The sequence below is a fragment of the Sturnus vulgaris genome, chromosome Z (assembly GCF_052056855.1).
Source record: "Sturnus vulgaris isolate bStuVul1 chromosome Z, bStuVul1.hap1, whole genome shotgun sequence".
Lineage (NCBI taxonomy): Eukaryota > Metazoa > Chordata > Aves > Passeriformes > Sturnidae > Sturnus > Sturnus vulgaris.
The window spans coordinates 24,111,195-24,138,897 of NC_142283.1; the positions used below are offsets into that span (position 1 = coordinate 24,111,195).

At 41.3% G+C, this 27,703-nt stretch overlaps 1 protein-coding gene across 2 annotated transcripts; it reads left to right on the forward strand.

The window, feature by feature from the left end:
* TRIM36 (tripartite motif containing 36) lies at positions 1–25,983 on the forward strand. Of its 2 annotated transcripts, XM_088156040.1 has the most exons (11): positions 1–98; positions 996–1,230; positions 3,563–3,592; positions 8,428–8,753; positions 11,923–12,069; positions 13,107–13,202; positions 14,083–14,336; positions 14,938–15,062; positions 15,824–16,117; positions 16,388–16,685; positions 21,096–25,983. In XM_088156040.1, exons 1-11 carry the CDS (start codon positions 72–74, stop codon positions 21,448–21,450), a joined length of 2,187 nt encoding a protein of 728 aa, XP_088012166.1. In that variant the 5' UTR covers positions 1–71; the 3' UTR covers positions 21,451–25,983. The 2 variants fall into 2 exon arrangements, with proteins under 2 accessions (XP_088012166.1, XP_088012167.1); XM_088156041.1 differs by lacking the exon at positions 3,563–3,592.
* The last annotated feature ends 1,720 nt before the right edge of the window (positions 25,984–27,703 follow it).

The window sequence follows — 27,703 nt, forward strand, 5'->3', positions numbered from 1 at the left end:
CACAGCCTGCACAGTCCCGGCCGGCCCGGGCTGACGGCGCAACAGCAGGAGGAGGAGAAGGAGGCGCGGGGATGGAGAGCGATCAGCTGGAGAGCCCGGTGAGCGCGGGGGGAAGCGGCGGGGCGCGGCCGCCGGGCCGGGTGCGTCGTCCTCTTCGTGTGCTGCGGGAGGCTATAGGGTGTGTGCCTGCCTGCCTGCCTGCCTGCCTGCCTGCCTGCCTGTCTGTCTGTCTGTCAGTCCCCCGGCGTGCGCCGACAGGTTCGCCCCTGTGGAGCTGTCAGCGCAGCCGGGACGGCGGGCAGGGCTCGCAGGGAGCTCCGACGGGCGCGGTGCGCGCAGGGGAAGCGCTCCCGGAGGGCGCCGGGCGGAGAGAGCTCTGCGCTGACGGCGGCGGCCGCGGGGTCACAGAATTACTGGAGAGCCGCACCGATCCACAGGCGGCTCTTTGTGCCACAGATAAAAGACGTAAATAAACGTATAAATAAATAAATAAATAAATAATGTTCTCGACTCGGAACTATTATCCTAATGAAGTCAAGACAGTTTCAGCCCTTAAACGTGAATTACACGGAAAAGCCTGTTGTTTAACCTAACACTTAATTTCTTTTTTTTTCCTCCTCCCTCTTCGTAAGCCGGCGAGCAAGCTAAACATATGGACTCCTATTGTTAAGAAGTATGGTTGCATTCGTTTCACTAGGTCCTTGAGTGGAATTAAGACTACTCCCCTACTTCCCTCCCCTGCAATGCAGACATGACCTAAAGATGAACTGAGTTTGCCTAGTGGCAGTGCTCACTTCAGTTGAAATGAATGCTGTCAGTGCTTTAATAAATGTTAATTGAGATTTGTTTTAGCCAGAGAAGTGCCCCAAACCAGATAAAACTGCGTGCATTTATTCTGCAGAGCTGGGGTTTGGTGACACAGAGCAGTGCCATAAGTCTTGGTGGGTTGTGTTTTGCTGCGCTTACACTTTTTTCTCTCTCTTTCTGTCATGAAGGTTGCCATTAAGGGTATTGAAAGAGAGCTTATCTGCCCAGCATGCAAGGAATTGTTTACCCATCCACTGATCCTTCCCTGCCAGCACAATGTCTGTCACAAATGTGTGAAAGAAATACTTTTTGCATTTGAAGACTCCTTTGCTGATGGAGGCTCTGAATCCTCTAATCAGAGTAGCCCTCGAATTAGAATCACTGCTTCTAGCATGGACAGAATTGACAGAATTAATAGATCAGGTATGTATCAGAATTTCTGCATGTTTTCCTGATTTTATTATTACACTGGCTTGAGCTGAATGGTGTTTGCATTGGTAAAATGTCTTCCTGGTACTCCTGATGCAGTTATAGAGATGACTTAGAGATAGTGCTACTCTTGTTCATTTCGTGTCAAGAACAATGGGAATATTTTTAAGGACAATGCACACTGTTTCATCTATAATAGATTAGTCTTTGTGGCATTCTATAAATCTTTATAACCGTTGTGTTTGTTTATTTCTGTATTTCAGTTACATGGACATGCAATATCATCATGTTCAGTACCATGGAGATGTAGATTTTGGCGGTTTCATTGCCTGTCAGTGCTTTTCTCTGGCTTCAGCTAGCCCCAATGCAGTAGTTCTGACTTCCTTCTGAGCCTGTGTAGACTTTGCAAGCTAGTTTTGTCCTGCCCACTTCATAACGTGTGCAGTAAATAATTTTCCATTGGTTATGATTATTGCACGATTGCAGATTTGAAGGACAGACGACTGTAAGCAGACAGCCCTAACATCCTCCTGCATTGTGTCTGCTTGAAGATTTAAGGAGTACTTAGCTTTGGGACTCCTCATGCTCTTTCTGGTATCATGCTAGAGAGATTCTTGCAGTTTTTGTAATCCACGGATGAGTTGGTCTGCTTTTATGCAGATGCATTGAAAGTGCTTTGTGCATGCTTTACTTCTTGAAAGATACCTCATCTTGGCTTTCAGGCTTTCTTCTGACATAATTATCCACTTTAAAACCACACTCCCCTGTGATCTGGAAGAGTTACCAACAAGACAAACTCTAAAGCTCTATGTTACATTTCATGTTACTAAAGTTCATCCTTCCCAGTTTTCACAGATCAAAAGCGTAATTTCACCACCTTCTTTTAAACAACTATCTAGTACTGTATAGTATTGAATTGTTAATACTGATACTCTTTTAAATCAGTTTGTTAAGCAAAAGGCCAACTAGCTCTTGGTACTCCCCTTGCCACCACCACCCTGTCCTCAGATACATATACATAAGTTATTGCAGGAGTTGTAATCTTTAAATCCACTGTGCTCTGCCACCATCTCAGCAAACTAATGGAAATATATCTCCTCATCTGACCTGATAACAGAGAAGTGATTCTTGCCTAAAGACCTGTTTGATGAGTAGCCAGAGAGGGTTGAGATTTGGAAATAATGAGCTTCTCCCCTCTTACCTCAAAGACTGCTGGGCAGATGCACATCACAGGAAAATTATCATCTCAGACAGTTTAGATTTGCAGAATGAAAAGCGCATGGAAATAGAAGCATTAAAGAATAAATTTTAAAATTGAGATTATACTGTCTTTGCTTCTAATGTTACAGGCATTATAGCTCCAGTGCTATATCGAGTGTGAGATTTGCTCTTGGATCAGTTTGGTACCAGCAGTGGTCGCCAGCATGCAATTTACATTTGCATAGTTGTTGTCTTGCGTCTGGAGTACTCATACTGTTCATTGCCTTGCATAAGAGAGAAAGAGAGAAAGATCCGTAAGAGAGAAAATGTAAGGAAAAGATCCAAAGTGAGGTCTCACATGCATAACAGAAACCCACTAGAACTTCTGTGAAGCTTGTGCAGGGCATGTCAGTGTCAAGACCTTAGTGTCACATTTCAAAATGCATATGACACCTTCTTCCCACTATGTTTTTTTTTTCCCCCACTTAAAGAATCCCTGATGTCTCCATAAGGAATATGATCTATTTAAAATGGGTTGGCATTTAAATTCTTTGTATGCCAGAAGAAGCTGATCTGTATTTGGTCATGTTCTGTATTTGCTGTGCACACACAGCTTGCATTTACAAGTAGAATTTATATTAATGTAAAAAGAACAGAACTCATTGAAATTGAGTGTAAGTGCTGCTTAAAATCCAGTGTGTTGGTTTCAAAACACTCCTCTTTTTATATTGTATTGAAAATAATTTTTAATTAACAAAATCTTGCTGTATGTAACATGAAAATGAAGGCTATTTCTTATTGCTGTTCCCTTATCTCTAATGTTACTGTAATTACAGTGTTGGTGTAATTAAGGCATGTAATGTGGTTATGTTGACACTCGTGTGAATGTTTGAAGTATCTCTCCCTGTGCCCCTCCCCCCAATGCCTTCTTTCTCCCTTTTCCTGTTCTGATAAGTCTTACCGTTGTTTGATATGCTAGGAAATTAAACATTATTGCCTTTCAATCCTGCAGGAGTTTAACAGCCACAGGAGAGAAAAGAGTTGATGCTTTTCATTTGAACCATTGTAAACCAATGGTATATCTCTTTTTTTGATGTCTAAACAGCTCTCTGTTCATTGTTTGCAGCCTCACAGAGGAGGTCTTTTGGGTGCAGAGGTAGAAATGCTTCACTTCTTGTGTTGGCTAGAGATAGCCTAGCATTTAGATCTCAAGTTAAATATTGTTGGTTAGCATATAGCTTTTTGTCAGTGGTCAAGTCCACAAAAAGGCTTTTGCAGTGAGCAAAGGTACAGCAAAGAAGTTCTACAAGGACAGCTTTTCATTCTATGCAAGACTGATTTAAAGGTCAACTGGACTGGAATTCAGTTAAGGGTTTGATTATATTTTTTCCTTGTGTGTGTATGACTGGATGTACATTGGTAGGTACAAAAATGCACACAGAACCCAGCAATCACCATACCACCTCCTCCAACCCCTGCTTTTTAATTTTCAGGAGCTACATGCTCAAGTTTCAATGAAACTGCTGCCTTACTGGTAATGAAGTGTGATTATTGGATTGATCTTCCTTATGTTTACAGGTCATGTTTGGCCATCACTTCTAAATGGAATGCAATATTGGTTCTTTATTGTATCTAGGCCTGATTATTTAATGAAGAACAGATTGAAATTTACACCACGTTGATATGAGTAGGTAGTTCTGAATCTCACAGTTTATCACAGCACATGAATATGTGAAGAAAACAAAACATTTTACACTTACAGACTTGTAATATTTGGTGTGCCTAATGACACAATCAGATTGAAGGATAGTCAGTCTTTTAATTATATCTCATTTCCAAAATTGAGCTTGTCTGGGCAGCTCAGCCACTCCACATGGAGTTTTTTAATACTTCTAAAAGATTACTTTTTTTAATGTAATATTTGGTCAAAAATGGGAGAAAAAGTCCCCAAATTCCTTGTTGCCACAGTATGGACAGACACATGAGCAATCCATAGGAATATGGTGTCCTTCAAGAAAGATGTGAACTGAGCTAAACACAAATCTGAATTTCACATTCAGTGGAGGACAAAGCAGCTGATGGAAAGAGGAAGTTTAAATTGCCGCAGTTGAAGACTGAAAGTGTCTTAAAACAGAGATACCATACGATTACGTCAGACCTCTTGGAAAGCTGTCTGTGTCTGCTCTTTCTGCAGAAAGCTCTTTTGATTTGTGAAAAGCTAAAGTATCAGAAAGTAACATTTCAGCTCTGCTGGCTTCTCTTATGAGGCCTCTCCCTTCTTCCCTCTACCCTTTCCCTCCCTCCCTCCCTCCCTCCCCCTTTTGCTCTCCTGCTTCCCTCTTTAGCCCTTCCCCTTGCTATCCCCATCTGCTTTTTCCCCTTTTTCCTTCCCCCTAAAAGCCCATCCAAAATATTATCTGATTTATGGAGTGGCAATATACATTTCTGTTTCAAAAAAACCCCCAACCTTTCAAGAGAATCCAGTTGACTTTTAAATCTTTTTTTTTTTTAAAGTTTCACACATTTAATGTCTGTGCCTTCCACAACCATAGAATTCTGGTAATACTGTTTACTTGAAAAACACAACTTTAAGATGTCTTATCCCTTTGCAAACTATTCACTGCAGCTTGGACTTTTAAATATTTTAAGAGTTGTACCTCTCCTTGGGAAGATAATATTTAAACATTGTCTTTAAAGGACATGCTTAAGATTGCTCTAAGAGTCTTTGCAATCTGTAAGGTAATAATTGTGAGTCTGAGCATGAGTTTATGTTGTGATTTTTTTTTGTAACTGATTGAGCAACTTACTGCAAGTGGAGCAATCAGTTTATAAATCACAGTGGAAAATTTCGTGTGATGATTACTAATATTTCACAAAATATATATTTGCTTGCTATCAGTTGAACTGGCAAAGTGTAAAAGAGAATGTGGGTAGGAACTAAGTTTCTCTGGGCTGCAGAGCTACACATCGAAATATTTAGGGGGTTTGTTGTTCTGTTTTTGGGGTTTTTTTTGTGTGTGTGCTTTTTGTTTATTTGGATTTTTTTTAATAACCAGGATTTAGTTTCAGCAAATTGGACACAACACAGATAGGAAAGACAATGTCCAAAGTAAATTAATTATTTCATCAGTGCTTTCTTCTTAGAATATGAGTGTAGAAATCCTTTAAGCAGAAAGCAACAAGAGTATTAATTTTTTAACACTCACTAGGCAAAAAGAGAATGTATTTCCTTATTTTTGAGTATTGAAGTGGCAGAACATGCCAAGAAGTTAGCAAATAGATTTCCAGGATTTAAAACAGGAAAGAACCCCCAGCCTAGATTCTCAGAATGCTGTCAGTGAAAAGGGATGAGACATCTGAAGGTGTGCAGGACTTCCTTGATGCTGGATTGCTTTTCATAAACAGTGTCACCAGTCTTTGCAGAGCATGGCTCATGATGACAGTCTCATTTCGGTCCACCACAGGCAGAATGAAAGGCCTCCATTGGGATGGATATGAATTTCAGATTGTACTTTTAAACTTGACCACTGCACCATGTTTTTTTTAACCTTTTTATCTTGCTTTGTCATTGTTTGCTCTCTGCTCTAGCATTCTACTTGTAGGCAGTCCCAATATGTGCCGCATTGTATGATTATTTTCTTTGTTGCAGCAATTGTATGTATTCTAGATCACTTTTTGTAGCTGTTGTCTGCATGGCACTGCATGTGAAGTCATCTTTTTGTCTAGGACATTGTAGAAGTCTGTGTAGAAGATTTCTCTGTGTTCCTGTGTGCAGTGCTAGCTTGCAGCATACACTGGAAATAGTTTGTTTCACTGCTGTTGCTGTGCCTTGCATGCTTGTGTTGCTGTGTATGCCAAGTTATAGGTACTGCAGGATGTGCAGTAATTCACTTAAAGTAAGTACTAAAAAAATGTGAAATCAGACAAAAATCTCTGCTCCCTAAGGCAGAGGGTAGCATACCTGTGCCTTGTGTCACCCATCCTGTTCTGTAAATGCAGCCTAGTTGTTCTGCTCACATCTTACAGAAAGGCATGAGATCAAGCTGGGTGGGAGACTGTCAGTGCATGCACACTTATCCATGTTCTGATTGTGACTTCTTAGCTGACAGTCATGCATAACTACCATGGGTCAAATTTAAAAAATATTTAAAGGAATTAATTCCTTACAGAAGTGTTGATTTGGTATTTTTATTTGAAAAGACTGGAAAGGGCATGATAGGAATGAAGGTTTTGGATTGTTAGGTGAAGGAACAATAGCCCAAAGCAAGTATATTTTGGGTAGCATAACAGGACACTTCAGAAAGAAATAAAGCATTAGCTTTTTTGATGGGAAAATACTGATTAAATACAGAGAAGAACAAATTTCCCTTTCTGAAGAAGTGCCAATTTCAACACTAAGAATTCAGCTTTTAGTCATACCTCCATTTACAAATTTGTTAGTGTCCTGGTTTCAGTTGGAATAGAGTTAATTATATACTGAAGTATATAGTGGAGGGATAACAATAATAAAAGAATAGTAATACAAAAGAGAGAGAGGAATAAAATCCAAGAGAAACAAGTGATGCACAGTACAGTACAACTGTTCATCCAGTGCCCCTAGTTTATGTCCTGGACATGACATTCTATGGAATGTCCCTTTGGCCTTTTGGGTCAGCTGTCCTGGCTGTTTTCCCTCGTGGCTTTTCATGCACTTGCTCTCTGGTGAAGCATAGAAAATTGGGAAGTCCTGGATTTAGGGTAAGCACTACTTAGCAACAGCCAAAGCATCAATGTGTAATAACCTCATAGTGAATCCAAACCACAGCACTGTACCAGCTACTAAGAAAATGATCTCTAACCCAGATGAAATCAGGACAGTTAGTTATACCAATACGCAGTGCTCTCAAAGAGATCTTAAAACAATGCACCAGCACTACAGAAGACGGGTTTTTTTGTTTCTTTGTAAGGAGAAGATGAGGGGATACAAGTTAAGCCTCAAGACTGGCTTAGCCTGCTTTTGAAATATATAAAGGTTTCTTTCTGGTAGTTGCAGCCAGTGGGTTCGTGAGTGAGACGGGATGCACTCCTGGTTTGATAACCTCAGGAATATTACCTTGTGAATAACCTCTGAGTCTGTGTGAGCCATCTGCTTAACAGACTCAAAAGGCTTCCTAAGTTAGTGACTTTTGTTGAGCATGTGATTGGAGAGGAGGAAATTTGTGTGTAGCTGTTTGTAGGAGTGCAGCTTCTCTGCAGTTCCCCCTTTAGAAATTAATAAAGATAGATGTATGCTGTTTAACACATTGCTGTGGAGATCTGTGGTTCCTCAATGCAGGGTAGAGTAACCTCTCAAATATAACTACCTCAGATTCCCCTTTGGTGTGTTGGGTTTATTTAGCAGCCCTCCTTTATTGAGGCCTTTCAGGAGGGGCCAAGTCAGCCTCAGCATTTTTTGACTAAATGGATGTCACACAGTTCCCTTGTTTTCCTGGGTTTTTTTATGATGCCTCTTGGGATGAGTAAAGTAAGTTTGTACTCAGCCAAAGCAAACTTCAGGGAGCTCAAAGTTGGCTGTGTATTTCTGTTGCTCTGAGAGTAAGTGTCTTTCACTTTAATATGTTAGGAAGCTGTTGCTCTTTATAGGGGTAACCAGTTAGTCTAAAAAAAACCACATGGTTTCAACGAGGTTTTGTGTTTATTGTTTCAAAAGGTTACAGTTTGAGTGTATCCAAAACTAGTTAAAGAAGATAGAATTGCAAGAGTTAAATTTATCTTTAAATAAAACCAAGTTTTAGGGTAGTACTTTGTAATGTCCCTTGGAGTCAGACATTACACTACCTTGTCAGGGCAATTGTATTCTCTTTGGCTTGGCAGACTACATATGAATTGGTGTTGTACTGGTTTGGACGATGCGTACAGTCTGGAATTGGTTCATAAATTCCTGTGCTTCTTTTAGAATCTAAACTAGTTGAGTTTATGCTCATCCTAAATTGGGTTTTGGTGTCTACACAGGCAGAAAACGCAATTCACTGACTCCTAGATCGACTCTGTTTCCTTGTCCGAGTTGCCAGCGGGATATTGATCTTGGAGAGCGTGGCATCAATGGCTTATTTCGCAACTTCACTTTGGAAACCATTGTGGAAAGATACAGACAGGCAGCCAGAGCAGCCATTGCTATTATGTGTGATTTCTGCAAACCTCCACCTCAGGAGTCAACCAAGAGCTGCATGGACTGCAGTGCAAGTTATTGCAATGAATGTTTCAAAATACACCATCCTTGGGGAACTGTGAAAGCCCAGCATGAATATGTAGGACCAACCACCAACTTCAGACCTAAGGTAAGTATACCGTACCTTACAGAATTCAGATTGCAGCATTCTCATGTAGGTGCAGACATATCTGTGCAGTGATGGTTGCTTTTTAGGACCATGATTGCTTTATTGACTATTGCTGTTATTTATTGAGTGAACCACAAGCTTTTGCTCCTTGCTGATGGTCAAATGGTTGTCATTGAAGGGGGCAATTAGAACATACTTGAAGGGTCCTGTAAAAATAAAGGTTTTTAGTTCGTGGAATGGGTTGTGTTACTTGTGATTTGAGTAATTCGTTTTTGGTTTTTTTTTTGAAGGCTTCATGATCACAGGTCACAGAATATTCTAAGTTGGAAAGGACTCACAAGCATCAGCTTTTAAGTGAATAGTTCATACAGGGATTGAATCCCTCTTGGTGTTACTGGCACCTTGCTATTAAGCATCTAGAATGGGACTGCCTAGGGAGGATGCCTGTGTGTGGTAACACACACACACCTGGCCTCTTCCATGCCCCCTTTGGATGCTTTGTGCTTGAACTTGATTCATCACTAAGCATCTTCTTTCTCTCCTTCCTTGCATCTAACAAGAGCAGAAGGTGGAGTTAAGGTCTCCATTGTTATAGCACCATTATTTTTTTATCTATATCAGAAGAGATAAAAATGTTATGGCGACATTTCTACTTTGTACACTGGTGCTGCTGTTGCAGCATTCAGACAAAACAGTGATAGCAAAATTCCACTAGCTTTGTGTCTCATGCTGAGCATGGTGCAATACATGGCAGTGCCTCTTCGAATTTGTTATATCACAGATGTTACATGCCACAGATGCCATCTTACTAACCAGGGACCACAATAATGGCCTTGATGTCCCAGCACATTCTGTGTGCTGTGCCTTCTTGCTGGAGGTCCCACAGATGCCAGAAATGCTGATGGTCAAGGAGTCCTGATTACTTATGATTAAGTAAATTTGATTAATATGCAGTGTGTAAGAAGCTCTTGACTGCTGGTGTACCTTCCTTCTGAAACTGGAAAAATTTGACCCACTCAAGTTAGCAAGCTGATATATAGGGAACATCCAGAAATTGACTTGGTGGTGTTTTCCTTGAGTCTAGAATTTAAAAGTGAGCACATGCTTCATATGCTTTCAAATGTGCCTGCACATACATTGTGTGAAATGTCCCTCTATTGGATAAATGAGAAGGGTGTTTGTGTACTATATTTCTAGTCCTTGCTTTAAAATGCTATACAGCTCCTTAAAAACTTCACTTCTATAGCATCTAAACCCTCACAGCTGCAACATTGCTATTTGAAAATACCAAAGGCATCTTGTGATCCCTGTGCACTCCTAAAAGTGCCCTATGGTGTTATACTACATGCAGATTGAATTCAGGATTAAAAGTCTGCAAAAGCTGAATTCTCTTGAAGAGGAGCAAAACGGGGTGAAGTGCTTTAGATTATTCTGACGCTGATGTATGTCTGCGCATGTGGGAATTAGAATTTCTAATTATATGTGAAGACAGGAAGAGGAGAAAAAAGGAGAAAAGCATAGTCAACTTTAGATCCATCTACTTTTTTGAAAAACTTCCCAATAGTGATAAACTGATCTTTACTGTGCTCTTACAGAAACTTTTCTGAGGAGTGTTTGAGCTTAATATAAAGAAGGAAAAGTGCCTTTTTAATTGCACTGCGTTTTTAAGATCTGAGTTGAAAGCATGAGATATTCGTTGATTTCCTAAACAATGTTCTCAGTTTCCGTTTTAATTTACAACTAGGCTGGAGAGCTTTTGTAGCGTGTGTGGTGGGGTTGGGAGAAGCACGTACTGGGCTGATTGTTCTTGAGTTTTGAGAGAATACGGAGCAGTCTGCTGACCTCTGCTGTCTCTCACTTGCAGGCTGTAATTCTTGCTTATATGAAAAGATGAATAAAAATACTGGTTTTCTGTGAGGTGTGGCTACACACTGCTGTGGAAAAATTACTTCCACAAACTAACTGAATGGCTGTAGTTTTTTGGAGATGTTTGCCTGCACAGCTGATTTTCTTGGCAGCTTCTTTTTTCCCCTTTTTTATTTCCTTCCAAATCCAGTGGTCAATCCAAATGAGATTGCTAATTGCAAATTTGGCTTAATGATAGACTTAAGGTGCTGGTGAGACTGGTGTCTTTGGGCTTTTCACCATAGCCTAAGATAACACTTGAGACTTGAAAGCTGGTTCAGGTTTTAGCTCATTGTGTCTATATTTGTGCTGCTGACAATTTTCTACTTTTATGCCCTTTTCTGATCTTTCTTGTATGGGGGCATATTGAAACTGAAAAGCTTCCTCAAAAGCTCCTCTTTGGTAACTTCTGTGGAATAGATGACCCAAATGCTGTCTTTCAGTGCTCTAGAATGAGGCAAGGCAAGCACTGTTTTTTCAAACCAATGCACACACATACACACACGCTATATACGGTTTAATCTGTTGCCTGAGCTTGGACTTGAGCAGCACTTTTTAAAACTCTTTGAGCTTTTATTTCAATAAGTTCAGTTTTTGAAAGATGATTTTTAGCAAACACCAGCTTTCTTGCAGTGCTTGAGTTAATCCTGGAAGTAGAACTCAGTGTGAACAGCTTGTAATTGGAGTTGGGTGGAAAGATTTAAACACTGGAGTCTTTTGTCTTTCAAAACTGTACCAGTGGTGGTGGCTATACTTAGTTGCTCCAAGAGCAGTGGCAATGTGGCTTATCAAAATATAGGTTAGACTTAAATTGCTACAGTATTATGTCAGCTCTTGGTTTAAGAAACAGTTCATAGCTGTTGCATGGGATGCTGGCGTGAGCATGGTTAAGTGTGACAGGCTGGGTGTATTATATATTGCATTTACAGCTCTGAGCAGGAGTGTAGGGTGCTGGAGGCATTACGAACAAGATGGGTAGGGTTTAACAAAAGATTGATTGCTATATGGAAGCTACACAGACACTGCTAGAGGTTTATTTACTGTAAACCTTGTGAAACTGTGAGTGCTCATCTGCTGGCTTTCAATGATGTTGACAAATATAAAAGGTAGAAGATAAACTGTCTATAAAAAATTCACTGATGAAATCGTATGCTGCTTTGGGTTGATTGGGTCTTTTGATTTTTTTTCTTTAGGACCTCCATTTTTAGTACACCTATATTGTCTCTGGTCTTTTCTTTTTTTTTTTTTTCCCTCCCCCTCACAGATTTTGATGTGTCCAGAACATGAAATGGAGAGAGTAAACATGTACTGTGAAATCTGCAGAAGGCCTGTTTGTCATCTTTGCAAACTGGGTGGAGGTCATGCAAACCATAGAGTAACAACCATGAGCACTGCCTACAAAACTCTTAAGGTAAAGGAAAATATCATTGGACCTGGCCTTAAGAAGGGAACGAGTACTTTTGATGTGAGGGCAAACTCCCACTGGATAGAAGCCAGGATGTGTGTTTAGGAGACCCTGAACTAGTCTTGAGGCCTGTTGTTTTGCAACAATGGTTAATGTATGTATTAAAGTGATGTGGGCATATTTTAGAAACTAAAATGTGTTTGCTATGATGCTTTAAACATAACCCCTGATAAGTGCTTTCATCTTATTACAGCTAATTTTACAGCAGTACAGACAATGCAGAAGGTTTAAGCAGTTACCTTTACAATCAACTTTTTTTAATATAAGTGTTCAGGTAGCTTGTGGTAGAGGATACTTGAGAAGCACTTCTCAAAAATTTGCATCTGAAGTATCTGTTGATATCTTTATATGTATCTTTGTATGTTTCTGAAGCTGCACAGCTTCAGAATTAATTTCCTAAGCAAAGCACAGCAGAGAAGACTTGCAAACATCAATTTGTTGCTAAAAAGGGCACCTACTTTCTCTTCTTCCTTTTCTTCCTCTCTTGTTCTCAGGAGGAAAAAAAAAAGACCAGATTAGCCTGCCTTGTGCTCTTTGGCCTCCTCACCAGTTTGCAAGGCTTTTCCTGTACAACTGCTAACTCTTGCAGCTAAGGAAGTACAGGGACACTCCTAAATCTGTGATTTGAGCTACTCATTTTTCTACCAACTCTTCTACAAATGAGTTAATAATTATCAACTCCTTTCTGTAAGTTTAATGTCCTGAAGCCTCTTTTTTCCTGATCTAAGAGAGGGTGATTCCTGGGTGATTGGGAGCCAGCTGACACTGTTACCTCTGATCTTTAGAGCCTGTGCCACCAGTCTCACTCTGTTGCTTTGCAGTCACTGCAGGTCACCAATCAATTCTCCACAGGACTGCTGCTCATAACTGGTGTCACCCTGTTGTCCTTGTAGCTAGATAAACTGAGGACTAGCTGGATGACCTGCCTGTGCTGGTTGTCATTTTGTGTGAGGTGCCCTATTCTTACTGTTTTACTTCATCAGGAGAAGCTTTCAAAAGATATCGAGTACCTCATCAGTAAGGAGAGCCAGGTGAAAGCTCATATAACACAGCTGGATCTGCTACTGAAAGAAACAGAGGTAAGAGTGGCTGGTGGGTTGTCTGGGGTTAGCCTTTGTACAGACACAAGAAGGATTCAAAACTGTTTTCACGGAAGTGTTTCAAGTGTTGGGTTTTTCAGTTAAGTACTGAAACAATTTTTGGACAGTTTATGGTAGTACTGAATCACTCATGGTTAGACCTAGTCCTGCCAGTATGGGAAGCAGACAGAGGGAAGTTCATTTTTAGGTGCTGCTGTAAATTTGAATGAAATAAACTTTACTTGATACCTTAGCCAATGTGGGTTAAATATAGGGCATTTGTGTATTTATGATGGTGCACTATTTAGGCTGCCTGTTTGCCTTGAGAAATTCAAAATTAAGGGCAAAATCTCCCTGCAGAAGAGTCACAAGCTGAAAAACACGAAGGCAGAAATTGCAGAGGCTCCTGGTACTGGTATATCTTGATTACGGATTGCCTCTGTGTTTTGCAGTTTCTTTTATCCAGGGCAGCAGTCAGAGGTGGCACTATGGTTCAGAGGGTGTACACGGACCCTCAGTTCAGGGTGATTGGGGAAGGTGGAAGAGCATCTAGCTCTTGGTAAGACTTGAAGACTTCAGAGACTGATATGTTTTTACAGTGCTTTTTCATGAGCTGTCTAGACAAATGTAGTGCATAACAAGGCGTAATCAGTGGAATACTTTCCTGCTCTTCATTCTCTGTTAAAGACAGCAAATGCTTACTAGCTTGGGTGGTGTGCTGATCTCACTTTTGGTGCTGAATAGCATAACAAAGCTCATTAGTCTTGTCTGTCAAATGGATGACTAGACTACTGTGATGTCTTGAACAACCTTAAGTATATTTCTGTACAGAGCCACTGTGATACGGAATCTGTCTGAAAAGTCTTTTGTTTGCTCCTAGTGCAACAGTGAAAGAGCGAAACAAGAAGCATCTCAGAGTTTTGAGAAATTATATCAGGTCCTGGAAGAGAAGAAATCTGCAGCTCTTAGGGCAATTGAAACTTCTAAGAATATAAGGCTGGAAAAATTGCAAACTCAAGTGGAAGAATACCAAGGGCTCCTGGAAAATAATGGCCTTGTAGGATATGCTCAAGAAGTGCTTAAAGAAACTGATCCCTCCTGTTTCGTTCAAACAGCAAAACAACTTCATGTCAGGTATCTTAAATATCTTCTGTTTGAAGAGCAGGTGTATTAGGTGTATTCCAGGATGTTCCAGGATATGCAGTTGTATTCCTGGGAGATGGTCCTGGTCATGTTCAGTTGGAATTCCTGCATTAGAGTGTGCATTAGGAAACAACACTCAGGAGTGCTCTTGTCCTGCCACAATGCCTAGCCCTGTTCAGTGAGACTGCAGTGCAAGGGTAGTCTGTTTAGCTCCCTGACAAATTCCTTGTCTCAGAGATTTTATCAGGTATTTGCAAGTTAATGTAACAGGTCTCTTCTGGCTTTAAGCTATTTGATCTTTGTGTTCTCTACTAGTGCCTCATCAGTTTTGTTCCTTGAACATAATGTTCCAAGTTGTTTAAATGCTTTGCCAACTAAATGATTACCTGTTCATTATCTTTACCCCGTGTACAAAAGGCCTTTAAATTTTGCATTTGAGAACCTTTCTAAACAGACAAAAATTTCTGGGAGACGTCAGTAAGTACATAAAAGCAGAACTTTTTTTAAAGCAAAACCTAGCATTTTTACTTTAAGGAATGTCCAACTTGAATTGCTTTATTTCTCTTGTGCTATCCCACTTCTTTGTTTTCAGAATCCAAAAAGCTACTGAGTCTCTGAAGAGCTTTAGGCCAGCAGCTGAAACGACTTTTGAAGACTTTGTGGTGGACACTGCCAAGCAAGAAGACATCCTTGGTGACTTGTCCTTCCATTCCAATGGTAAATTCTGAGAGCATCATGTCTTTCTCAAGTTTTAGCTTTAAAGACTTGCACAGGGCAGCAGTTGAAGAGCTCAGTGTTGTGACTTGCATCGTTCCCTTTATCTCCACGACTCAGAAAATATTACCTAGCACCAGTGTTAGTTTCAGCTTTCATAAAGAAGCTAAAAGACATTGCCTTCAGTGCCAGTTTACACTGGCTTCCAAAATAGTGTAGTTTCATCACACTCAGTCTTTCTAAAAGCTTTTTATTGCATGACAGAAAGTAATAGTTTTTAAAGCTGCTATAAAAAAAAAGGCTCAAGCCTTTCAAAGTAAAAACAGAAAATAGGGGATTTCTTTAAGTGTATGAACAGAGAACCATCCTCATCTACTTCTTTTAAGTGAGAGTCAGATTCCTCCCTTTAACAGCACTATAGCTGAACAGAGGAGTTATGTCTTAGTTTAAGACAGTATTAAGAGGTGGATGCTTTAAAATTAATTTTTTCCCAACACAGTTTTAACCAATCCCTTTTCACCAATAAGTAAAAACAAATATGAGTAGAGAGAAGTGAAAAAATGAAATGTTTACTAAAAAAACAAAATAACAACGGGCCAAAAATAACAGTAATAGTCCCTAGTTACAAAGTGGCTGAAATCTCACAAGGGCACAGATAGATGAGGAATACAATAACATTTTGGGTTACCCAGGACTGATTCTATGGCTAACTCCAAAACAACATGTATCTAAATTTCTGAAGTTTTTTTTCTCATGTGTTCCAGGTCTAGAAATACCGGAAATCAATGAAGAACAGTGCAGAATGTACAACAAAGCTCTGATCAGCTGGGAATGCCCTGAGAAGACAGATTCAGCTGATATCTATGTTCTTGAGTATCATAAGCTTAATAAAGAAGAAGAGAGTGTGACATGGCAGAAGACTGAAGTTTGTGGCAAGAGCAAAATATTATCTGATCTTGATGATGACAGCAGCTATGCCTTTAGAGTTCGAGGATACAAAGGGTCCATCTGTAGCCCTTGGAGCCGAGAAGTTATTATGCATACTCCTCCAGCTCCAGGTATGAGGTTTTCTTATGTCCATCAGTGTTAAGAGCTGAAAGTAGTTTCCAGTAGCTCCCAGATGTCTCCTACACTGTTATCAGTTTCATAAACGTTTAGAAGCACTGTTATAGGTTAAGTAGGTAAAATACAGAGACTCTTAGCTTACATGACATTCCTGGTAGCCTTTAAAAGTAGCAAATTCTAATGCCAGTATGACTTAAAATGTAGTTTATAAGCACAGAAGGCCAAATACATAACTAAGCATTTTTTTTGCTACTGTTTTTCAGTTTTCAGTTTTCTTTTCGATGACAAATGTGGGTACAACAATGAACATCTCCAGCTGAACCCAAGAAGAACCTCTGTGGAAAGTAGGGCTGGATTTCCTCTGCTTCTGGGATCTGAGCGCTTGCAGGTTGGGTGCTATACAACCCTGGATTACATCATTGGCGACACTGGCATTGCCAAAGGGAAGCACTTCTGGGCTTTTAGTGTGGAATCCTATTCATACTTGGTGAAAGTGGGAGTCGTTCCTAGCAACAAGATACAGAAATTGTTCCACAATACCCATGATGTGACCAGTCCAAGGTAAATTGCATACTCTTGCTTTAATACACGTTTTAAATAAGAAGATGGCTTTTAAAAATAGTAAATTAAGAGCAAGTCTGGTCTCTGTTAGTACACAAGGTGAACCTAACCAGTAAAAATTTGAAGGATACAGTGCAAGCAGGTTTCTCTGTTCTTCTCTTAATGTTAGCAGAAAGGTGTCCTAATTATCCAGACTCCTGTTTTCTTTCTTTTTGGGAAAGAAGTCAGGTTTCTGTAGATGCCAAGGAATGTCAGTTAAAGCAAGAAGGTATATATTTGTATGTTTTGCAGTAGCTGTGAATTCCAAGTCATTGGCTTACCCCAGGCTACATGCTTACATATAATATTGGAGTGTTATTGAGCACAAGCCAAAGTGTAGTGGACAAATCAGTAAAAAGATTTCCATCTCACAATTACAGTTGTAGCAAGCCTGAACGTGTGTAGGAACTGCAGGCAGAGAGGCTGTCTCCTGGGGACTCTTTTTCAGAAATTTAACAAATGTTTGGTTTCCTCCTGTATAACACATGGAAAATGTGTCAGCACAATCTTGAGTTGCTTAAAGTGAGATGGAGCCATTTGCAAAGTGAGAAATTAGGTCTAAATTTCCTGATTTCATTTCCTTCTCCACATAGATATCAGCAAAATTTTAGCTGACACAGAGACAACTGCCCCCACAGGCATGCCAAAACTGAAATCCTAAGTAGGGAATGTCTGTACTGAAGGATGTGTGCTTCTCCATGTGTCTTTATCTGGGGCCGGAGGTAGAGGGAAAAGCACGTAGACTGACCAAATATGTCTGCAGACTCTTCAGTAGCCTTCTGGGAAATTGTTCAGGGAAGTCTTTAAACAGAGCACTTTAGAAAAAGCCCCCAAACTTAAACCACTAAAACACTACCTTTTGTTTTGTGAATTTTACAGGTACTGTAACATAGCAGCATCATGGAAAACTCACAGGACATGTTCTTGTCTGTAAGGATTAGTCATATTTGCTAAGTTACTTCTCAGATTAACTAATTTACTGTACCTGTAGGTTCATGAGTGATTGCCTAGCATAAGTGTATTTAGATACATCCACTCCTTAGTAAAGCCTTCTGTGATCTTGTCCTTATTGGAGTTCAGATGTTACTATTTGTTTGACATAACCCAAGTGAGTCTTCTCTACCTACTAAATGCATCTTCCTTCCTGGCTTAAGTATCACTGGTGTAAGCAAAGCCTGGTGGGATGAGTGCTGTGCCTGGAGTGCCCTGTTGGTTACAGGCTCTCCAGAGGGACAGGCAGGACAAATGGGGAGGGTGGCACTATCTGTAACATAACGTCTGGAATGTATGGAGCCTGCAATTGGCAATGCTGCAGTTGAGGACCTCTGAATAAGGATTAAGGGACAAACAAATTGGATATCATTTTAGGAATCTACTACAGGCCACACAGCCAAGATGAGGACACTGATGAATTATTCCTTAAGGAACGAAGGAATATCTCTACATCAATCACTCTTGTCTTTGTAGGGCACTTCAGCTTGTCAGATGTTAACTGGGAGTACCACATAGATGATACAGATAGGTTCAGAAGAGTCCTAAAACACCTGAATGATAACTTCTTGTATTGAGTACTAAGGGAGCCAGCTGAGAAAGGTGCCCTCCTTGATTTTTTCCTTATCAACAGAGATGATCTTGTGAGCAAAGTGGAGATGAGTGGCCACAGCAACTCTGATCAACTCTGGACATGAGGAGAACAAACTTCAGGCTGCTCAGGGTACTAGTCAGTAAAGTTCCCTGGGATACCACTGTTGCAGCTGCTGAGGTCCATCAGTGCTGGTCACTTTTTAAGCACCACCTCCTCATGGCACAGGAGCAGCCAATTCCAAAATGTCATAAGTCAAGCAGGTGAGACAGAAGGCTGGCTTGGGTGAGCAGAGATCTTCTAGAGCTAAGGCAAAAAAAAAAGAAATAGAAGCAAGGTTTGGCAATGTGGGAGAAATAAAGAAATGCTGCTTGACATTTAAGGGAGAAAATTCCCGTGGCCAAAGCACAACTAGAGTTGATGCTGGCCAGAACTGTGGGGAACAATAAAAAGAGGTTTTTAAAAATACATTAATAGCAAAAGGCAGTCAGAAATACCATTGGCCTGTTACAGGAAGAGGATGGCCACCTCACTAAGAGGGACAGAGACAAGACAGGGATGTTCAATGGTTTATCGACCTTGGTTTTCAACACTAGTGGTGGGCTTTGGAGGTCCCAAAACTCAAGGACCACAACTGTGAGAATGATAGACTGCCAGTCAACCCCAAATTTATGCAATATTTGCTGTTCCACTCCAATCCCCATAAGTCTGTGAGGCTTGATGGGATTCATTCTAGGGTACTGAGCTGGCTGATGTCATTGTGAGACCTCTCTGATGTTTCAATGGTCTTTGGAGGTGCCAGTCAATTGGAAGCTGGCAAATGTCCCAGTTTTCAAGACTGGCAGGAAAGATGACCCTGGTAACTATAGACCTGTCAATCTCACTTGAGTGACTGGTAAATTTATGGAGAAGATAATTGTGGGAATTACTGAAGAACACCTGAAGGGCAATGCAGTCACGAGGGGAAAGTCCTGCTTGAAAAACTTGCCTTTCCTTTCATGACAAGGCTGACCCACTGAGCTGGCCAAGAGAAGTGAGTTGATGTGATCTCTTTTGATTTCAGTAAAGCTTTTGATGCTATCTCTCCCAGGATCCTTCTGGACAAACTGTCCAGCACACAGCTGGAAAAACACATCATGTGATGGGTGAGCAACTGGCTCGTGTTTTGGGCAAAAAGGGTGACAGTGAATGGGGTGACACCAGACTGGTGACCTGTCACTAGTGGATATCAGTAGTGGAAGCCAATGGATGTAATCTTTTTAGATTTCATCAGTGTTTTTGATACTGTCTCTCTCACATTTTATCCTTCTGGATAAAATATCCAGTGTTCAGCTGGATAAACACAGCATGCAAGAGGTGAACAACTGGCTCAGGGGTCAGGCACAAAGGATTACAGTGAATGGGGAGACATCAGACTGGTGACCTGTCACTGGGGGTGTTCCACAGGGCTCCATCCTCAACTCTGTGCTCTACAGCACCTTCATAAATGGCTTGGACACAGGACTGGCCAGGATACTAAGCAAGTTCACAGATAGTACAAAACTGGGAGGAGCTTAAAAACCTTAAATAAAAAATCTTTCTAAAATTAAAAACAACTTCTAACAAAACCACCTAATTAATTAACACCCAACCAACCAAACAAACCCTGCCCAGTCTGAGTCCTTACATATAGTAAACAAAGTCCCAATAGTACACCTAAAAAATTTATTAAAAAAAAAAGTATAAATCAATTCTGCCTCAAATACAAACCCATTCATAAAATTATCTTTACTCAAAAACCACTTACACATAATAAATAATACAAAAAAATTACTCCCTCCAGGGCAGAGACACCCTGCAGAGAGACCTTGACAAATGAGAGGAGTGCGCAGGCACCATCTGTAAGAAATTCAACAAGGGAAAGTGCCGGATTCTGCTCCTGGGATGGGGCAACCCTGGATTTACAGACAGACTGGGAAAGGAGAGGCTGGAGAGCAATGTTCTAGAAGGGGTCTTGGGGGTCCTGGGTGATGGCAAATTGAACATGAGCCTGCAGTGCCCTGGCAGCCAGGAGGGCCAAGAGTGTCCTGGAGAACATCAGGCACAGCATCACAGCTGGGCAAGGGAGGGGATTGTCCTGCTCTGCTCTGCTCTGGGGCAGCCTCACCTCCAGTGCTGGGGGCAGGTCTGGGTGCCACAACACAGAAAAGACATTGAGCTGTTGGAGAGTGTCCAAAGGAGGGCCATGAGGATGGGGAAGGGTTTGGAGGGGAAGCCTTTAAAGGAGCGACTGAAGTAATTTGGCTTGCGCAGCCTGGGGAAGAGGAGATTGAGGGGAAGAGAAGGGGCACTGATCTCACTGATCTCAGTGAAGACACTGATCTCGTCTCTTTGGTGACCATTGACAGGACCCAAGGGAATGACATAAAACTGTCATGGGTGGCTTAGGCTCGATATTAGGAAAAGGTTTTTCACCCAGAGGGTGGTTGGATGCTGAAGCAGGCTCCCTAGGGAAGTGGTCACAGCACCAAGCCTACCAGAGCTTAAGAGGCATTTGGACAATGCTCTCAGGCATGCAGTGTAACTCTTGGTGTTGTCCTGTGCAGGGCCAGGACTCGGACTTTGATGTTTTTGTGGTTTCGTTCTAATTCAGGATATTCTATGGTTCTATGATTTTTTTTTTAACACACAGAGGTTTTTTTTGGGTGATCATGTGGTGTTGTGTATCTTACAAAAATGTTTTCTCCAGTTCACATCACTGATCCCACTCCAACATTTGACAAAAGCACATGTTTTTTCTTCTGTTCCAGGTATGAGCAAGATAGCGGTCATGACAGTGGGAGTGAAGATGCCTTCTTTGACTCATCGCAGCCTTGCACACTGGTCACTTTGGGCATGAAGAAGTTCTTTATCCCTGCTACACCTGCTGCTCCCAAGGATCCAGCAAGCAGAATCCTCCCCCTGCCGTCGTGCTTGGGCATTTGCCTTGACTGTGACAGAGGCAGGGTGGGGTTTTATGATGCAGGCCATATGAAGTGCCTGTATGAGTGTGAGGTGGATTGCTCTGGCTTAATGTACCCAGCGTTTGCTTTGATGGGTGGTGCAGCAGTGCATCTTGAGGAAGCTGTCACAGCCAAGTACAGGGAGTACCACGACGACATCTAGTGCAGTAATCTCTTCCCATTGCTGTTCTGAGACAGAAAATGAAAGCAGAAGAATTCTACCTTAGCTTTTAGTCCTGATAAATTATATTCTACATGTTGCACACAAGCCTCTGGCCTGTGATTTTTTTTAAATAAATGGTCCAGGTGCTTCCTGCATCAGAGGAATTCTCCTGCCTTTCTTGTGACCTGTGCAATGCTGTTCTCCACAGACTTCTTTTCCTGGGGGAAGCAGAGAAGAAGTCTGACTAGCAACCAAAATTTGCTTTTCAGGACTAGCAACCAAAACTTACTCTTCGGGGTAGAAATCTGCCTTTTATTTGACTTAAATCCTTACATAGTCAGTTTTGTATTTAATGAAGTCAAAGCTGACGGTGTGTGATTGCCATTTTCCTTTTAAGAAATCTGCCTGAATGCCTCTGCAGGGTAAAATGCTTTCCAGTTAACCCTTGAGCACCAGTTGGGCCTTTCAGCACAAAATAGCATATAAAAATATATAATTTAAAAGAGGAAGAAATTAGAAGTGGTGTTGAATGTTTAAGTTATACTTGGAATGATGAAGGTAAACTTGAATCTGATTGCATGTTGTATACCCTTAATGTAATTGTAAGTTAAAACTCAAGTTGTGACACTCAGTGTCATATAGTTGGTGGCATAATGGTAAGTTTTTTATTTTTCCAGGCTTTTACTATAAGCTATCTAAAAGAAAGTGCAATTGTACCTTAAATGTCAGAATTTGAAGTAAAAAATCAGAAATGTTTGCATGTGTGAATAATAGTACCTGGTACTTAGGCAAAAGCAAATGAGTTGCTGACATGAGTAATCATATGTGAATTAAAAAAAAAATCAGGTATTTCTTTTAATACTTGCTTTTATAGGTTAATTTTTTAATCTAGTAGCAGCTTGGATTTTTCTTAGTAAGAATGTTCAAAATGCACTGGTTAAGTTTTGAGACCTAATTTCTGCCTTAAAGGATGTCTCCCTTCAAATTTCAGTTCCTCTAATGTTAAAAACTGTATCACAGTAGTTTTTCACAGAATAATAGAATCATGGAACAGCTTGAGTTGGAAGGGACCTTTAAAGACCATCTAGGTCCAAGCCACCTTATTATGGGCAGGGACATCTTCCACTAGACCACGTTGCTCAAAGCTGCATCCAACCTGACCTTGAACACTACCAGGGATGGGGCATCCACAGCTTCTCTGGGAAACCTTCTCCAATGTCTCACCTCCCTTACTGTTAGAAATTTCTTCCTTATATCCAGTCTAAATCTATCATCTTTTAGTTTAAAACCATTGCCCTTTGTCCTGTCTCTGCAGGCCTTGGTAAAAAGTCTCTCTCCATCTTTCTTTTAAATCCTTTTTATATATTAAAAGGCCACAATAAGGTCTCTCTGGAGCCCTCTCCCTGCTGAACAACTCCATCTCTTACAATGTCTTCACAGGAGAGATGTTCCAGCCCTCTGATAATTTTTGTGCCTCTTCTCTGGAACCACTCTGTACTGGGGGCCCCAGAGCTGAATGCAATTTCCAGGTGGGGCCTTGGTAGAGCAGAGTGGGAGAATCATCTCCCTTGCCCTGATGGCCACTGGGCAGCTTGTGATGCTTTCTGTGCTGCAAGCACACTTTGTTGGTTCATGGCCAATTTTTCATCCACCAGGATGCCCAAGTCCTTCTCTGCAGAGCTTCTCTCCATCCCCCAGTCTGTATTGATATTGGGGATTACCTGGATCCAGGTGCAGGACCCTGTGCTTGGTCTTCGGGAAACTCATGAGATCCACATCAACACCAGTGCCAGTACAGACCCTTGAGGGACACTGCTCATTACTGGTTTCTGCTTGGACATTGAGCTGTTGATTGTGATTCTTTGGATGTAGCTATCCAGCCAATTCCTTACTCACTGAACAGTCTATCCACTTAAACCGTTCTCTTTCAAGCTTAGAGGTAAGAATGCTGTGGGGGATCCTATCAAAGGCCTTATAGAAGTCCAGGTACATGGTATCTCAGCTCTTCCCTTACCCACTGGTGCAGTCACTTGGTCACAGAAGACCACTAGGTGAGTCAGGCAGTGCTTGCCCTTGATGAACTCATCTGGCTGTCCCTGTTCACTTTCTTGTCTTCCATAAGTTTTGAACCTATCTTCCAGGAGGATCTGTTACATGATCTTACTGGGAATAGAGGTGGACTGCCTCTCTTTATAGAAACTTATGTATAAAAAAAGTAAGGTGCGTGCACTGTCGACTTGTGGAAAAATAAGGATCTAAAGTGAAGGATGTTTCTAATAAGTACTTGGTGCTTTCTAATTTGGGGATATGCTTTCTAATTTGGGGATATGCTTTCTAATTTGGGGATAGTGTTGCATCTTGAATGTGTGTGAAGTATGGCTACTAAGTACATGTATACAGCCATAGAGCTGTGAAATGAGACCTGAAAATCACAGTATAGTTAAGTGAATGTAGGTCATAATGCAAAACTTTTGTGGGCTTGGCTGTCTGAACTGTTTCACTGATCTGACCTGGAGTCCACCTCTCCCAGTGTCTTCTCTCCTAAGCTCTTACTGTGGCCACTGTTGGAAAAAAATGTCAGAAATGGTTGTCTATGCCACCATAAGCATGACAGCCTTTTTGAGGCTAGAAACGCCCAGCAAGGGCAGGTTCTTGTCTGGATCTCACTTGCAAATGTTTCTGTCTTGGTACGGCTGTGTGGAAGTGCACTCCACAGATTCAGTTTGAGTTATGTGAGAAACACTTTGATGTCCCAGCAGCAGGTGTGAAGTATGGGGTATCTTTTGGAATTTTCTCCTGCAGGAGAAAAGACAAACTGTCTTTTACTAGTTAGCTTTTTGGTAATTTATTCTGGTTTAGATGGTTATCATTATAGCCTTTCATTTCTGTCATTCCCTCCCTTTCATCTTCGCTCTTACTGCATTGAAGCCATTGCTCTCTTCTTGTCTGCTGAGGCTGACTGAACAGTCTGTCCATAAGACACTATGTTGCTGTGAAGGATGAAAAAGTTTTGTGTTTTCCTTCTTCTTGTAGTCCTAAAACCATATTTGCCTTTTTGTTTGGTTTATACCCAGTACTAGGCTCATGATGAAGCTTCTTCTGCAGTGTTTTACATGCAGTCCTGATGGTTAGCTGTGCACTCAGGGTTTTCCCTGCCTGATGTGCTGTGTTGCATTTGTTCATGTTGATAATGCTTGTTTACCTAGTCACTAAGTTCTGAGGGTCTTCTGCAGCTCTTCAGTCACTTCTAGACTTGGATGTTCCCGAGTAGCTTCATTGGTAACACAAACATGCACGTTTTTGTTGGTTTGCTTTTCCAGGTCTTGGAGCAAACTGAGTTTGTAGTGAGACTCAGCAGATCTCTCTGCTATTAAGATTTTTTGTTCCTTCTACTTTCCCCCCCCCCCCCCCCCAATATTTGTTAAACCACAAGTCAAGCAAACACTTAAAACTCTTACATTAGTCTGTTGAGTAGGTGAGTCATGGTCTTGCATGTGAGTGCAGCAGTCAGACAGAGCCAGGAGAAAGGATTCTCACTTCAGGAGCTGTGACTTCTCCCCTCGTATAACTGGCAACGGTCAGTTCATCTACCAAACCGCCTATTGGCTTAAAACTGTAGGTTGTAGGGCTGAACTTTCTTTTCCAGACCAAATCTCCTTCCATAGACAAGTGTTTCATTTTTGATTCCTCTGTTTCAGAAACTGGCCTAAATTAGAGGGTTCATGTCATGGTTAGCCCTCCACATTTCCACATGTAGATTTTTTATTAGCATCTGGATTGGTATCACCAGACGTTTTGTTACTTTATGGAAATATTCATAAATGGAACACTCTATTGCAGATATGAAGACAGTGTCTCAGACTCATTGATCTAAAAAAAGATTATTGGTTTGAGAATATAGAAGTAAGAAACTAAAAATGTAGGGGCTTTTTTCTACTAGAGTTTCAAATTCATTTAACATGTGTTCTGCTATGCAATTACTTACTCTACTGGACAGAAACTGAGGCTACTTTAAACATTTATCTACCTTTTGATATATCTGTTTGTATTTATCTCATTCTGAGTTTTAAAATTGATTTGGCTTTTGGTGTTACTTGAATACTTAGTATGCATTCCAGACAGTACTCTTTGGTGCTTACTCCAGCTTATTAAATAAAAAAAACACACTGTCAAGAGGCACTGACAACACGCTGTGATATTTTTTCCACTACCACGGAAGTGTCAACTTTCAGAAATACAGTTCAGCAGTACTTGCCTATCCAGATAATTATTTTTTCAAGTTTCTCCCTATGAAACAGCACTTTACAATGTAGACTAAGTTTAAAATGGTGTGGTATTGTGTGGATCTTTGTGCAATATAGCTGTTTGGTGACTATGGTGTGACTTGCAAAGCTTCATGCAGGTGTGAATCATGTAGACACTTTTTAGATAATACCTAAAGCTTTAACAGAAAGGCCTTGTTTGAAAATATTCTGAAATGTAAAAGTGATGTCTTGTTTGTTTCTTTTTTTTTTAATAAAAGCTGAAATACAGTATCTTAGTCATTCACATTATTACATCCAGCTCCTAAGTATCCTGGTTGACATAGTTTTTCCTACAAAACATGCCAATAGGTGACTCGTGGGGAGAAAGCACTGCTTTGGTTCTCAAGTGTGCTCACATACCAGTTTCTCTGATTTTAGGAGGACTAAAGCATAGTTGGGACTGAATACCAGGCTTTTATTTAAGATGCTGATGCTAGGAACTTGGCTGCCTGAGCCTCCCTCCCTAGTCAGGGAAGGAAAATGTGCATGCAGAAGGAACTTGACTCTTGGGCATTTTCAAGGGAACTGACCCATTCCCTAAGAGAGGAAGCAGATGGCGCTTAGCTCTCCAACCTGAACAGCTTTGCCAAAAGACCTCAGACCTGCCTGGCTCTTCAGTTCTGAAAATTGGTGTCACCGCTTGAATCTCCATTCCATTGTTTCATTCAATGTTGACATTTACGGATGCTGTTGTTTGCAGGGCATTTTAAAGTATAGCTTCTGGTGGTTGCTGCCTTCAGGCCAGCTGTGTGTGCACATGCAAGCAAGAGAGGCTGTATTCACAGGGAATCTCCTGTGAGCTGTGCCAGTGCAGTTAAAGCAGCTAATATGTGGATGTGTATGCTTTAGGAAAAGCAGACTGACACTCCTGTGGAAGCAGGAGTATTGAAACCAAGAGCAGTATTGTGCTGCATTTTCATGGAATCACAGAATAGTTAAGGTGCAAAGGGACCTCTGGAGATCGTCTAGTCCAACACCCCTGCCAAGGCAGGGTCACTGTCATGGTTTAGGAACCGATTAAGTACTCCACAATTAAATGTTTCCCTGGAAACAGCCCATACACGTGCTGCTTTCTCCCTTCCTTCCCCACTCTGACAGGATGGAGAGAAGAATTGGAGGCACAAAGACGTAAAGATCATGGGTTGACATAAGGAGAATTTACTAGAAACAGCAATGTCATAAGAAAATTAACAGCAACATCAGCAATACTAATAACAGAGTGTACAAGACAGTTGAATAACTGAGATGGGATTGCTCAGCACATGGAAGCCAGTGCCACCTGAGGGCACACCCAGCACACCCTGGTGAAAAACCTCACACCCCTCTGTCCCGACTGCACAGGGTGTGAGCTGGTGTAGAGTAAACTGGCCATGCCCCTCATGGCTGCTGCAAAAGTTAACTCTTCCCTGGATGGAACCAGGACATTCTCCTAGAGTCAGGGAGAATGGGAATGCTTCCAGGTGGATTTTGAATGTCTCCAGTGACACCAAAACCTCATTGGGCAGCCTGTTCCACTGCTTTCCCACTCTTAGTTTGAGTTCTTTCTCATGTTAATGTGGAACTTCTTGTGTTTGATTTTAAGGCCATTATTCCTTTTCCTGTACTGGGTACCACTGAAAAGAGCCTTGGCACTCACATTTGAGATATTTGTATTCATGACATCCCCTCTTAGTCTTCCCTGCTTTGAACAAACAGGCCCAGCTCCTGCAGTCTCTCCTTGTGAGAGAGATGCTCCACACCCTTAATCATGTTTGTGGCCCCTGCTGAACCCTCTTCACTAGCTCCTTGTCATTCTTGTACTGAGAAACTGGACACAGCACTCCAGATGTGGCCTCACTTGAGCCAGGTAGAGGGGCAGGACCACCTCCTCTTGACCTGCTAGCAGTGCTCTTCCTGATGCAGCCCAGGTCATGAAGACTCCCAGATCCTTCTCCACAGAGCTGCTCTCC